Source organism: Gavia stellata, chromosome 5, assembly GCF_030936135.1.
Source record: "Gavia stellata isolate bGavSte3 chromosome 5, bGavSte3.hap2, whole genome shotgun sequence".
NCBI classification, from domain to species: domain Eukaryota; kingdom Metazoa; phylum Chordata; class Aves; order Gaviiformes; family Gaviidae; genus Gavia; species Gavia stellata.
The window spans coordinates 3731183-3744333 of NC_082598.1; the positions used below are offsets into that span (position 1 = coordinate 3731183).

Below are 13151 nucleotides of genomic sequence, written 5' to 3' on the forward strand. Positions count from 1 at the left end.
CATCACCCGTGCAGACAATGTTAGTCATTTGATATAGCTCTGGTTTTCCTGGTGGTTACTTCTGTGGTTGCTACAGGTTGCCACAGCCAGAGACTTTTCTGCAAGTCTTGCAAATCCCTTCTCGTGTACATATCTGAGAACAACAAAGCTTCTGACACTTAAGACTATCAGATCAGAGTGGTTGCTGAGAGAGTGGGGATTAGCTGGTGTCTCAGGCAAAGTATAGTCTTGATAGTTGCCTGTTTTTCTCCCTGGCGTTTTTCCTTCATGGTTGAAAGAATCAAATAGCCATCACTGTTTGTTACCTTCATAACGTGGAGTGTCCTGGGGGAGCATCCAGGCAGGATGAGCGGCCTGTTGTGTGGCCCAGGGTGCAGGGTTTGTATTGTGGGCCAGCAGAACTGACCGTGGGTGAGTGTTGGAGAGTGCTCGCTCAACCATCAGATGGGGTGGAACCACAGCAGTCTCAGAGGATATGTCTTCTTCAAGACCTAGCTGCTGGCAACCTGGCCCAGCAGTTGTGTCTGCTCAGCCTTCACTTGAGTCATTGGGCAATGACCAGGAAGGAGCGACCACCTGTTTGTCAATACAGTCACAGGAGCAGCCTGTGAGCTACTTAGTACAACTTCCACTGGTTTGCTTGACATCTTAGCCCAGCACAGAGGTTCCTGCCCTGCACCAGGATCTCCCACCAGGGAGAGGGTCTAGGCTTTCCAGGCTTCCAAACATGGTCATTGAAGTGTGGAAAGGCCTGGAAAATTGGCCAAAGGGTGAGGCGAGGAATTGTAATGTTCCCTTTACCTAAAATGCTTAAAAATTACAGTGTGAGAATCATTGTGACTCTGGTGATTTGTAGATTTTAAGATCACTGTGTCCCATGCATCAGTATTATCATTAGAAACTTACCACAAGACAGGCCAAACATCCTGCCTTTGTTCCAGGGACTGTTGGAAGCTACAGCTATGCCTAATACTCCTGTGAACATTAACCAACAGATCCCAAATCTAAAGCTTTGATCATCCCATCAAGTGAATCAAACACAAGTGTCGCACATCTTGGCATTTCCCTTTTCTGTCTCCTTCAGTTCCTTCTATGTTGGGTCCACTCACCTCCAGCAGATTGTTAGCTTGCTGATTGCTGACTGTTTGACAGCATGTTGAAAGCTGCAGACAGCAGAAATAGTTGCCAAAAGTTTTTGATGGCTTCTCATGGGAGCATGTATTAACATTGGAAAGAGCACCTGATGAACATAGCTCCAGCTTCTGTTGTAGGAGTACCAAGCAGCCAGTCCCTGGCCAGTGAAGTGGGTTTTAAATGATAGAAAACAGTCAGAACTGTAATCCAGAATCATGCAGAAGCAAAGACATCATCTCTGAACTCTGCATGATGCAACCGTGGCTGATGCAACCAAAGCTGATACAGCTTACTACCATGAAAAAATGGTTTCTCTGATTGGAAGGAAGGCTAAGGATTGATTTTGTCAAACCTATGGCCAAACACTTCTTTACTAGCAAAAATAATGTGGTTTAAGGGTGGGATTCAGGACTCGCAGCTTGTGCAGCTCCTCTGTGCCTTTGCTATGTTGTGCTGTGGCAAAATGAGTTGCCCTGTGGCAATGTTGCTTTTGTGTTGCTTTTCCTTAGGTAGAGAGTTGTGAGAGCAGCTCCCACAGCATGGATGAAGTCTCGCTCAGTGAATTTGGGGAGTGGACCGAAATACCTGGGGCTCATCACATCATTCCTTGCGGTTTCATTAAGATCGTGGAGATTTTGGCCCGCTCCATTCCCGAGTCTGTCATTCAGCTCCGCAAGCCGGTCAAGTGCATCCACTGGAACCAGTCGGTCAGCAAGGAGATTGAGAGGGTGGCTGACCACAACAGTGACCTCCCCGAGGAGGACAAGGGCTCTGATGTCTTTGTAGAGTGTGAGGACTGTGAGTTCATCCCAGCTGACCATGTCATTGTGACTGTGTCCCTGGGAGTCTTGAAGAAACGCCATGAGAGCCTGTTTCATCCCCGCTTGCCCGAGGAGAAGGTGATGGCCATTGAGAAACTAGGAATCAATACGACTGACAAGATTTTCCTGGAGTTTGAAGAGCCTTTCTGGAGCTCTGAATGCAACAGCATCCAGTTTGTCTGGGAAGATGAGGCAGAGAGTGAGAGCTTGACTTATCCCGAGGAGCTGTGGTACAAGAAGATCTGCAGCTTTGATGTCCTCTACCCACCAGAGAGGTACGGCCATGTCCTGAGTGGCTGGATCTGTGGAGAAGAGGCTTTGATTATGGAGAAATGTGATGATGAAACTGTGGCAGAAACCTGCACCGAAATGCTACGTAAATTTACAGGTCAGCCATGCTCTGGTTCCTTTGGTGAGTGGAGAAGAGGGAGAGTGGGGCTGGGGTGTTGAATAGCCGCTAGGAAGGAAATGCACTAAAGTAATTTTTAGTTCTTTGGCATTTTATGTTCCTTTGAATGGGCTGTGCGTGTGCTTCCAGCATACCTCCTGCTTGGGTGTGCCTGAAAGCTATTTATGCAGAGGGGCTGATAACCAGCTCAGGAAGTGGTGGGCAGAAGTGCTTGAGGATTCCACATCCTCTGCTTTATTTAATCACAAATAACTCCTCAGCAGCTGGAACTGTCAGATTCGGGGCTCCTGAGGACTGATCTTGGCTGTGGAAAGCAGGATAGCTCTTTTAGAGCCAGTGGAGTTGAACCTGTTTAGATCAGCTGAGATGTGGTGGTTGAATCACATCCCTGACTTCCGTTCAACATGAGGCTATATGGAAATCTCATTTGCTTAAATTTCAAAGAATCCATTGATCTTGAGAGTTCCCGTTTTGTGGGTACCTCACTTAAACCTTCCTGGACTTCACAGATTTCAGATTTACTGAGCACACATCACATTAAAGGCAGCAGTTGGAGCAAGACAGATCTTAGATGTATTATACTGAGAAAATCCAAGATGAATTCACTAAAAGTAGTAATACTTGAACACACTGGGCCTCAGTTGGTCTGCAGTCACTTCTCTACAGGTTGCACACCTTCCCAAGAAAAGGGCTTTTTGTGTCTGTGGAGGCCCTTGAGTGGAAGACGTTGTACAAGTGCAAGTATAAGGTAGTAACGCTGAAAGAAATAGTGGTTGACTCGTTGGCAGTCTTGAAATAAGGATTTTAAATTTATACATAATTATAAGCAATTTAAAAAGCAAGATCAGATGTATTTTATGCTATTCTAGAGATGGGTCCCATGATTAAGTGATTTATATCTGCCTGCTAGCTCGTGTTAGCCAAATCTCAACACCCAGTGGGTTTCCAGCCTTACCTCTTGTCCATGGACCTCCAATTAACTGAAGAAATTTGTCTTCACAAGTGTAGCTTTCCCCTGTGCTTACAGACCATTTGCTACCAACAACATGGAGGTCTAGAGAAAGGGTCCTGGAACCTGAGGACTACCTGCATAACTGGCTACTGCCAAAAGAGGTTTTACATTTTACTGCTCTCTTCAGAAATCATAGGGTAGACACTGGATTCAGCGACCAAAACTGAATCCTTGTTTCAGCTTGTTCGGTGTGGTGTTTATGTTGGATGATGAACCTGTGGCTCCCCTGCAGTCTGCAGAGGAGTAGGATGAATCACAGAATCACTAAGGTTGGAAAAGACCTGTAAGATCATCAAGTCCAACCATCAACCCAACACCACCATGCCCGTTAAACCATGTCCCACAATGCCACGTCCACACGTTCCTTGAACACCTCCAGTGATGATGACTCTGCCACCTCCCTGAGCAGCTTATTCCAGTGTCTCACCACTCTCTCAGTAAAGAAATTTTTCCTAATATCCAGCCTGAACCTCCCCTGGCGCAACTTGAGGCCATTTCCTCTTGTTCTATCACTAGTCACTTTGGAGAAGAGACCAACACTCACCTCAGTGAATGCTCGACTCTGGGCAGCTTCTGTCTCCTGAGCTGTCTGTTTTCAGTGGTGTTGGGTATCCCTGTGTTATGTTGCAATGTCAGTACTTACATGCCTTCTTTCCTCCTGACCTTAGCAGGCCAACTGCTGCCCTACGCAGGCGTAGCAGGAGACTTTTATCTTTAAGGCCGAGTTGTTGCAGTGCTGACGTCTCCCAGAGCATATAAACAACCTTGTTTGTTGCAGCTCTTCTTGCTTAGGACCACTTTTCTCTAAAACACCTCGATTCATCAGTGGGAATTTTGCTCTTCTGAGTCTCTCTTAGTTTGGCAGATGGGAGTATACTCTCCCTTTTCCTTCTTGGGCTCCTTCACTGTTGTTATTGTTTGCATGTGTTGGATGTTCCTCTCTTCCTCCCAGGATGGAAATATGTTGGCACTGGGTCATTGGTATGTGCTGCAGTTGCTCTTCCAGCTGATACTGCACCTGGTCACTGTCCATCAGCCCCTTCAGCAGTGTGAACTGTATCTCAGCCTTCTGCTAATCGTGGGTTATCTAACCCTGGAGAATTTCAGACTGAATTTACCAGGGCCTTGCACTGCAATGAACATTTTGTGGATAAACTGAGAGATCACCTCTCAGCTGCTCGAAACTGTGATAAGAAAACCTGTCCTTGGAGTACCCATTACACAACATGACCTGTTCCACTTTCTGCCCAAAAAACTTGTTAGTTTGTAGAAGACCTTTTCACAGATCTTCCAGGATGGCCTCGCTAAGGTAGCTGGGTTTATCCTGTAATCCTTGCTCCCATTTTCCCTAGAGGCTTCACAGAAGACGCACTATCTCAAGGCTAATCTGGACCAGGTGCCCATCAGGCTGAAATAAGAGAAGTGTGCACAGCTCTCCATGCACCTACCATGTTCTTCACTAATGTGTTTCATCAGGAATGTGAAAGTGAGTTAGTCCAGCTAGGAGGAGGTTGGTGGCGGTACAAAACAGCCTTCTGTCTGTGATCTAACTGTAGTCATTTCTGAAAATGACTTGTCTCCTCTGGTCCAATTAGCACCACCAAACCCAGCTTTTAAAGTGTTTCCCACCACCCAGCTTCGTGTAAGTGAGCTGACTGAGTTGGAAAACTGGTCTTCCTAGGATCCTAAGCTCAGTGGAAAGACAGACTCTTCCATAAGGCAGTTCAGATCTTCCACGCCTCACTTGGTGCTCTGTGACATCTTCTGAAGAAGCTTTTCTCTACTGAGTATAGAGAGAGCCTTATAGTCAATAATGAAAGTAGGTAGTATGAGCCTTTTAATGTTCACTTTGCCTTTTGTAGTTTTGGTGTTCTGGGTGTAAAATCCCCCACGTTCTTATTTCTTATTCTTCTATTAAAGAATTAATGCATTAGCCAGGTGGGTTCCCATCTTCAGCTGTGTTTTCCCAGTCCGTTGCTCATGGAGGCCTTTGCTTTGGCTTCAGAGGGTGTTAGACCAGTCCTGTGTTAAATCCATTCTTTTAGACTCGGTGTTATTTCACACTGAGGATTTATCCCTGAGAGGAGATGATCTGCCTCTGTGACCTTAAATTTCACATGCAGGTTAGTGTTGCAGATTATCTGGGTTTGCTGTGAAAAGCTCTGAGCATTGTTCTGACCTAAGAACCATTGACAATTACTGCTTTTCACAACTGGATGGCTGAAAAGCAGTGTCTTCTAAATCTGATGAAATGGGATGCCTTCGAACAATCACAAGTCTTGCTCTGGTTTCTTTGCTGGCTAAGCTCCGAGTGTTAGAAACCAGAAGGCAGTCATTGCAGGCCTGCTCCCGCCTGAAGGACTTACTGATTTGTCAAGCTGCGGCTGGAGATGCCCTGAGTTGTTGTTCCCATCCTCCAGCTATTTCTCTAGAGGGGAACGGATCTCTTTTAGGTTCTGCTTCGTACCTGCCAGCCCCACGTGAACGCCTGGGATACCCTAATGTCTGTCTGGTGGCTGTAGACACTAATGTGTGGGTACCACAGATCTCTGTTGGCCTTGATGGGGTCTTAGATACACTGCTTTCAGGTGGGCAACTAAATTTGGGTGTCTTAATTTAGACCTGTGAGCTGATTTTATGATAATCCTGTGTCTCGTAATCAGCCCCATATAATCAATAAATCCATGTAGCCACACCTCCCAGGACCTGAATAAAGACGGGATTGTTTGAGGCACATGGAGTTGTCTTCCATAGCTTCACAAGTGGGAATCTGGCATAAAGATATGTGCGCTCCTATTTCAGTGAAGACTAAAGTCCTTTTTTAGCCATTTTATCTCTCTTTGGACAGTGGAAACTTAGAAGTTTCCATGTCTGTATTAATTGTTACTTAATCTGTAGGCAAATGCACATGTTCACCCATGTGTTTAAGAGCAGGTTGAGAAAGTCCAATTAAATATGTTGCTTGAATGAGAGTGGCCCTGCCAGTCTTTGTAGTTTCTGTCTTGCAAACAACAGTTCAGGATCAGAGCTTATGTTACCTTGTTCCCATGTGACCTTCAGCCAAGTCCCTCCTCTCTGTGCGCAGCAGAAATGAAGGTCTCCTGGTTTTTCTCTTAGAAACAGCTCCTTACGTTAAAAGGTGCATAAATGCCAAAGCGCAGGGGCACAGTAGCTGCACAGTGGACACCTGCATCATGCTCATGCGGTCTGATGCGTTGAGGAACCTTAAAGGAGCTCGTGAGAGCTGGTATGTTTGCACCACACAGCATGGTGCTAGGGAAGGAGACTGGCTTCGGCTGTGGGAGCTGTACAGCTGTGTTGTAATGCACCCAGGCTCCTTAGCTCTGCTCCACGCTGGCAGCTGGCTCAGGCATCTCAGCATGAAGCTCTGCCATCTGCCCAAGGCCACATTTTTCATGTTGCTGTGCTGCAGTTTCCCTTGTGATGAAGTTGCTACGTGAAGAATAATTCCCCGGTGGGAAGGCTGCTGCTTACCTGCTTGTATACACAGTGCAAGGTCATCCATGGGAAGCACTAGAGAGGGACAAAGCTGTTGATTTTACCAGTCTGGATGATTGCTTTATTAAATATTGCTGGATTTACACAATTGCTGATTGGGCTTATGACTCTACAAACCCTTTCGTTAATAAATTTCAGTCTTTTAACAGATCTGTGGCCTTATCTGCAGGCTGACAAGCCCTCATCTCATTGCTTGTAACGCTGTGTGTTCCTAATGTTAATCATCTTTTTACCAACATTTTACTGTTGACTCTAGTATTGAAAATCTTCTGGCTACTTTAACAGTGGAACATGAGAACATAACACCAGCTACAGAAGAGGCACCACCACTGCAGAGACTCCTTTCATTTGAAAATATATTATGCGATTGTTTTTGTGTAATGCAGTGTGATGGATGACTCCTTTGGTCCTGTTTGGTGGTGTGTTGTCTAACAGCTTTCATGGTGTGTTCTCCTGGGCTTTCCCACAGCCCTTAAAAATAAAACGTGATAACTTATTTCCTTGACGCATCTGAGAGCTCCCTGTTCTGAGACTCCCTTGGGCTTTTCACTTCCATCCCAGGCATTCCTGCTTTGAAGATTCTTGGAGGAGCGTATTTTAGAGGCTTTGTTATGCTAAGTTGTTACTCCTGAAACAACATTCAGTTGTAGGATGTATTTTGTTTGTAGGGTATATTTATTTGCTAGTCGGTGCCATATTTTGATCTGGGGGTTACTGGTTAGAAAGTGTTCACAGTGTACTCTGGCAAGCCATCCAGGTGCCTTTGCTGTGTTTCAGCCTTGTATTTCCTAGTTCTGGTTGACACACGATACTCCTAAAAGCCGTAGTTGAACCAGGGAAGTAGCCTGCTCCCGATTTTAAGGAATTGCACAACTAAATAATTGTTTAGTAGAACTAAATAATGTAGTGCCTCACTAGTCTTTACAGTTGGATGTCTCCCTCTCTAAACCCTGATGAAGAAAGTGGGGGAATTTGGATTGTCTTCATAGCAGGCTAAGCATGCTGAAATGTTACAGAGTCAGGGGTCTGAAACAGGCAAAGGAACTGTGTAAGATGCAAACATGTCTCAATTACTTTTGCTTCTTGTGCTGACAGTCTCTTAGACTCAACCTGAGTAGCTGAACCTTGCCTGGATATGTGAGGTTGCCTCAAGGGTGGTCTCAAGGGTGGATCTCTGGTGTCCTGCAGAGGGAATTTCTCATCATTACAATTCTCCATGTCCTGTCTCCCCATTCATCTCCTGCCAAGCCAGATATGATCATGGGATGCCAACAAAATCTCGGTCAATGACACTGAGGTGGTCTCAAACCAGCCTAGCAAGAGGGTCTCCAAAGTACGACCCTCCCTATTTCAGTCCTACCTGAGGCTCTTGTGGCACCAGCTGGTGGGCTGCCTTGGCTGCAGTCCTGGATCCCATGTGCTCCTGTATGCTTTAGGATGGGAGCAGTGGCTGATGACGGCCCTATCATTGGTGCACTGAAGTGCCCCACACCAACAGGTCCTACATCCTCTTAGCAGTGGAAATCCTACAGCAATCTGGAAATCCTACTTGCAGCCTCAAAAGCCTTCTTTCCATACTATATGTATCCCACAAAATGGGTCTGTTGGATTTTAGGTTAATTATGGGGGGTGATTGGGTAGCAGTTGGAATGAGTAATACAGGTTTTGAGCACTTTCTGACAGGTTTTCCTATGACCCCACATAATGAGGATTTGTCTTCTAACATCCTTATCTCTGTTCCTCTTTGGAGGTGCACCTCTCTTGCAAGACTACCGAAACATCCAATTTAGACTGGACACCCAATTAAATACCTAAAATTAGGTGAGATCAATCATGTGCTTGATCACCACCGGGTTCCCCATGGCAAATGAGACCTGGAGATGCTCTGTATTTTCAACCAGACTGTGTCCAGTGTTCCCTGAAGCTCCCCAATCTTTTAGGAACATAAACATTTTAATGCTCTTTCCCAAAATGAAAGACCGCAGCTGAGATTAAAAGGCATGCTATTTCTGTTATATAGATACTCAGAACTCAGTGATAGAAAAGAGATCTGATTTAGGGCCTCTTCCCTGTAGCCTGCAGGCTCTGCTAGGAGGTATTCTCAATAAATCAGACTGAATACGTGCCACCCCACACCTTGCACAGGCATTGCCATGTTTTCTCTTGGACACCTGATCTTACTTTTTGTCTTCTTCTGCTTTCCACCCAGGGAATCCAAACATTCCAAAACCTCGCCGGATCCTGCGGTCCTCCTGGGGCAGCAATCCGAACTTCCGTGGATCCTACTCTTACACCCAAGTTGGGTCTAGTGGGGCTGATGTAGAGAAACTCGCTAAGCCACTGCCTTATGCTGAAAGCTCTAAAACTGCTGTAAGTATGGCCCACATCAGTTCTGTGGTATGAAGGCTAACATGATGCTGGGCAGCGTGTTTTCTGGGAGGGAGGTTGAAAGAGACAATCTCTGGTTGGGCCTCCAGTAGTGTGTTTGCCAGTTTTTTGTTCCTTCCCCGTCCGAACAAATGATGTGTGTAGGATTTCACCACTTCAGTGTGCCAGAGGTGCATACTAGGAGATCTTTCTGTGTTGGCAGTAGAGTGTGAGGGAGGCCCAGTCCTTGGCTGAGGGACTCATGCATTGGCAGGGGACAATGAATTTGCTCCTCAGACACTGCCTTTGCTTTCTGAATATAGGATGGAGAACAAGTGCGCACGTGGAAAGAGTTACCACAGCTCAGCTGATGAGCAGAAACATACTAAGCCAAACTCACCCCATCATTCAGGACTGCGTGTCCAAATCCAAAGACAATGGCTGATGAATATACAGCCTCCAAGCATCTGCCCAGTCCATTTTGCTGACCCAGAGCCTGACCCCACCATGTAATTTTGTTCAGCACAGAAATTGATTTTAAAAGATATAGGAGCTTTAGGCTGTGTAGTTTACAGGGAAGAGAGAGACTTGAAATTCCTGCCTCAGAACTGAGTTGGCAGGAATTTTAGTAAGCACCTAACTTGATGTAAGAGATAAGACACTGTGTCTCACCCTGTGGGTTTTGAGACACGACTATTTTTCCTTCCTTCTCCAGAAAAATAAATCCTTAATGCGCGGAAGGCTAAAGTATAATTCGGGGGAGCAAAGGGAGGAGTCAACAGAGAAGTAAGGTGCTCAGCGAGTCGTGCAGATTTGTTTGAGGTTATTGGAGCTAGAGTCTGGCTCTGTGATGGTGCCTCAGCCCTGCAAACAGCTCCGTGCAGGCATAGCAACGAGGATGAGCTTGACATTGGCAGACATGTGCTGTGCCTGTCCCCATGGTGCACCTTGGGATTTTGAGAACCAGCACTCTAAAAACACTGGTGTCAGCTCATGGAGATGTGAGAGGGCACAGGAAGTTTTGTCTCCTTTTAGCCTCATGTCTGCTTTCCAGTAAGCGCTGCTGAGCTTTTCCACTTTTCTTATCCTCCCCAGCCGATGCAGGTGATGTTTTCAGGGGAGGCCACTCACAGGAAGTATTATTCCACTACCCACGGTGCTGTGCTTTCTGGGCAGAGAGAGGCCGCTCACCTCATTGAGATGTACCAGGACCTCCTGCAGTGCCGGAGCTGAAAGGCCCCATGTTTGTGAACACCACCAACTCCCAAATCCTTGTACAGGTGTGTGGAGGGTTCTTTTTTATTTCAGTTCACAGTAGAACATCTTTTATCTTTTTCTATTAAAAGAAAAATGCCATAACTGTTTAAAAAGTTAGTCATCAATAGCTTTATTTCCGTGTGCTGTATTGTTAACAGGGAAGGGTGCTCCTTTTGTCTGGTAAACTGTTTGTCATTTTAATTCTAACTTCACTTTTGGTGCCTATCATATGGTTTTTTTTCTTTCTGTATTGTAAGTAAGTGCCTTCTATACTAAAATAAATGTTGTAATAAAAAGACTGGGTGCTTTGGGACTTTCTGGACACTTCAGTCAGTAACTTGAAACTCTTTTATTCAACGTTATGAAAACAGGGGTTTTCTCCCTTCCTACAAAATTTGGAGTAGGAGGATCTTGAGATGGATCTGGATACTCAGTGTACCAGTTGACCTTACTGTTTGTTCAAAGAATTGGCGCCTTAGAGACACAGTCATTTCCCTTGTCCAGATTAGCACAGAAATCACTCTGTATGACTATTTTTTTAACTCCGTGTGTCACCTATCAGCTTGTGCGGGCCGTTGTGCTTCAGGGAATCTGCCTATAATTTCTTGGGGGAATTTGTCTTCCCTCTGGGTTCACTCAGCCAGTCTGTGGGAAGTTAGCAAAGGAATCGCAGCATTGGAGACTGTGTCCACATTTGGTCTGGAATGGTATCTTGGTGTTAAAGGGAGTGCCCCAGTCATTCCCACTTTCCAAAACCTGATTTTGTTCACAAAGTGGGTTTGATGTGTACAAGTTAGGCTTCTCTCTAAGGAAACTAAACCAGAAGTGTTTCTCCAGGAACTCCCCAGGTATGGTGCAGCCTGTAAAGACAACATCAAAGTCTAACCCATCACTTCTCCGTCAAAAATTCCACATTGTGGAAGGAGCATTCATACCTGTGCACCAGATTAAAGTGCAAAGTAAAACTCCAAAACTACCTTGGTAATGCAGATGCAGCTGGAGTGTCATCTACAGCTGTAATTGGGGCAACTAGTCCAAGTGGAAAACACCGTGCAAACTTACTTATGTGGGAGTGTGGGTAAGAAGGAGAATGAAGAGAAGCAGCATTCCTGAGCTACCTCTGTGATGAAACTCCATCTTTTGTTGGACAGCAATACCCAAAACAGGTGAGGTTTTCACCCCCCAGCCCCAGAAAAGAAGGTCCAAAAGTCTGAATGACAACATTGATGTTGAAGAGTTTTCTCAAGGAGGTCAAGGCCATTCCCACTAGGAAGGATTTTTGAAGGAATGTAAAAGCTTGGCTCAGTCATGTTACATCTGGACTAAAAATGTATTTTCCATGGAGCCTACATGTGTTAGCTGACATGGGCTTCAATTAAAACCTCTTAAATGCAATTATCCCAGATTTATGCTTAGTCCAAATAGAAGCTGGGCAGCCCTGGGTTACTCTGAAGAGTTCAGACCTTATGATACAGCTTGGAAAGCTTAATTTTCCCTGTAGGGATGCTGCATCTCACACTAAAATGACTTTTATTTTGTCTGAGAGGAGGTGGCATCCCAGAACCTCTCATATACAGTGAGTATCCCCATGTCTCTTCCTTTATGTTCAGATTGGGCCCAGTTGCGTATAAATGTGCTTGGTTTATCAACAAGATTCATTCTTATATTAAACTATTTCTGCAATAAAGCAACAGGCTGAGAGACACTGTTTTAAGGGACTGCCAGACCCACCAGGGATGGAAGGCTGATTGAATAGATGTCCTTCCTTCCTTTGCTTGGGTGGACGCAGTTTCTCCTCCATGTTTTGGGCGGAGAGGACCAAAAACTGCTCAACCGCGAGAAGACTAAACACCAGTGCCAAGGATAAGGAATGCCTGGCAAGGTTTGTTCATGAGCCTGCCAGCTCCTCTTTGTGTGATCTGGGGAGCACGTCTTCATCTGAAGAGCACCTCTGGCAGTGACACCTCTTGCAACGACAGAGTAGAACTGCTTGAAAATTCATTCAAATGTGCTTGAAAAAATGGCTACAAATAAAACTGGTGAAAAAGGGGAATTTAACAAGAAAAAGCTTTGAAAATTAACTTGGGGTGAATGAATACAGATAATGCAACAAGCCTGTCCTAATGCACGCCACTTAAACCTCTGGGAGGGGATCCAAGATAAAACTTTCCTTCTGGGTGGAGAGACAAACTGGTTCTCAGTGGAGCCTTAAGGTAATCACCTATAGCAGTCTGTATAGAAATAAACAATTCTGATTACACAGTGTCAGAAATATGTCACATAAATAGTCTTTTGTATGGAAGAATCTGTCAGAACTGGGGTTTTCTTATTCCAACAATGTAATCCAGACCAAAGAGGTCCGGTTAGTGCAAAGCTAACAGGTAAGTGAGAAACCATCTGTGTGCTGTGTTCAAGCCACCCCTTGGTTTAGTGAGAGAATTCTCCATTGACCCAAACAGGCTTCCTGAAAAGAAACTTGTTTATTTTTAAAATGGGTTCTAGTTTTAGTCACTGAAGCATCTGTGTGTGTGTATTTGTGTGCATGGTTTGTTTCCCTCAAAGAGTCCTCTGATTGTGTAGGCAAGTATTTGCTAGGACATATGTTTCTTTGATAAACCGTAAGCCCTATGGC

At 45.2% G+C, this 13151-nt stretch overlaps 1 protein-coding gene across 1 annotated transcript in view; it reads left to right on the forward strand.

The window, feature by feature from the left end:
* The window catches only part of SMOX (spermine oxidase), a 46994-nt gene extending 36220 nt beyond the window's left edge, over positions 1 to 10774 (forward strand). Inside the window, exons 5-7 of the mRNA XM_059817842.1 lie at positions 1644 to 2343; positions 9105 to 9265; positions 10358 to 10774. Of these exons, the coding sequence (XP_059673825.1) occupies positions 1644 to 2343; positions 9105 to 9265; positions 10358 to 10495 (999 nt within the window). The 3' untranslated portion in view covers positions 10496 to 10774. The remainder of the gene's footprint in view (positions 1 to 1643; positions 2344 to 9104; positions 9266 to 10357) is intronic.
* The last annotated feature ends 2377 nt before the right edge of the window (positions 10775 to 13151 follow it).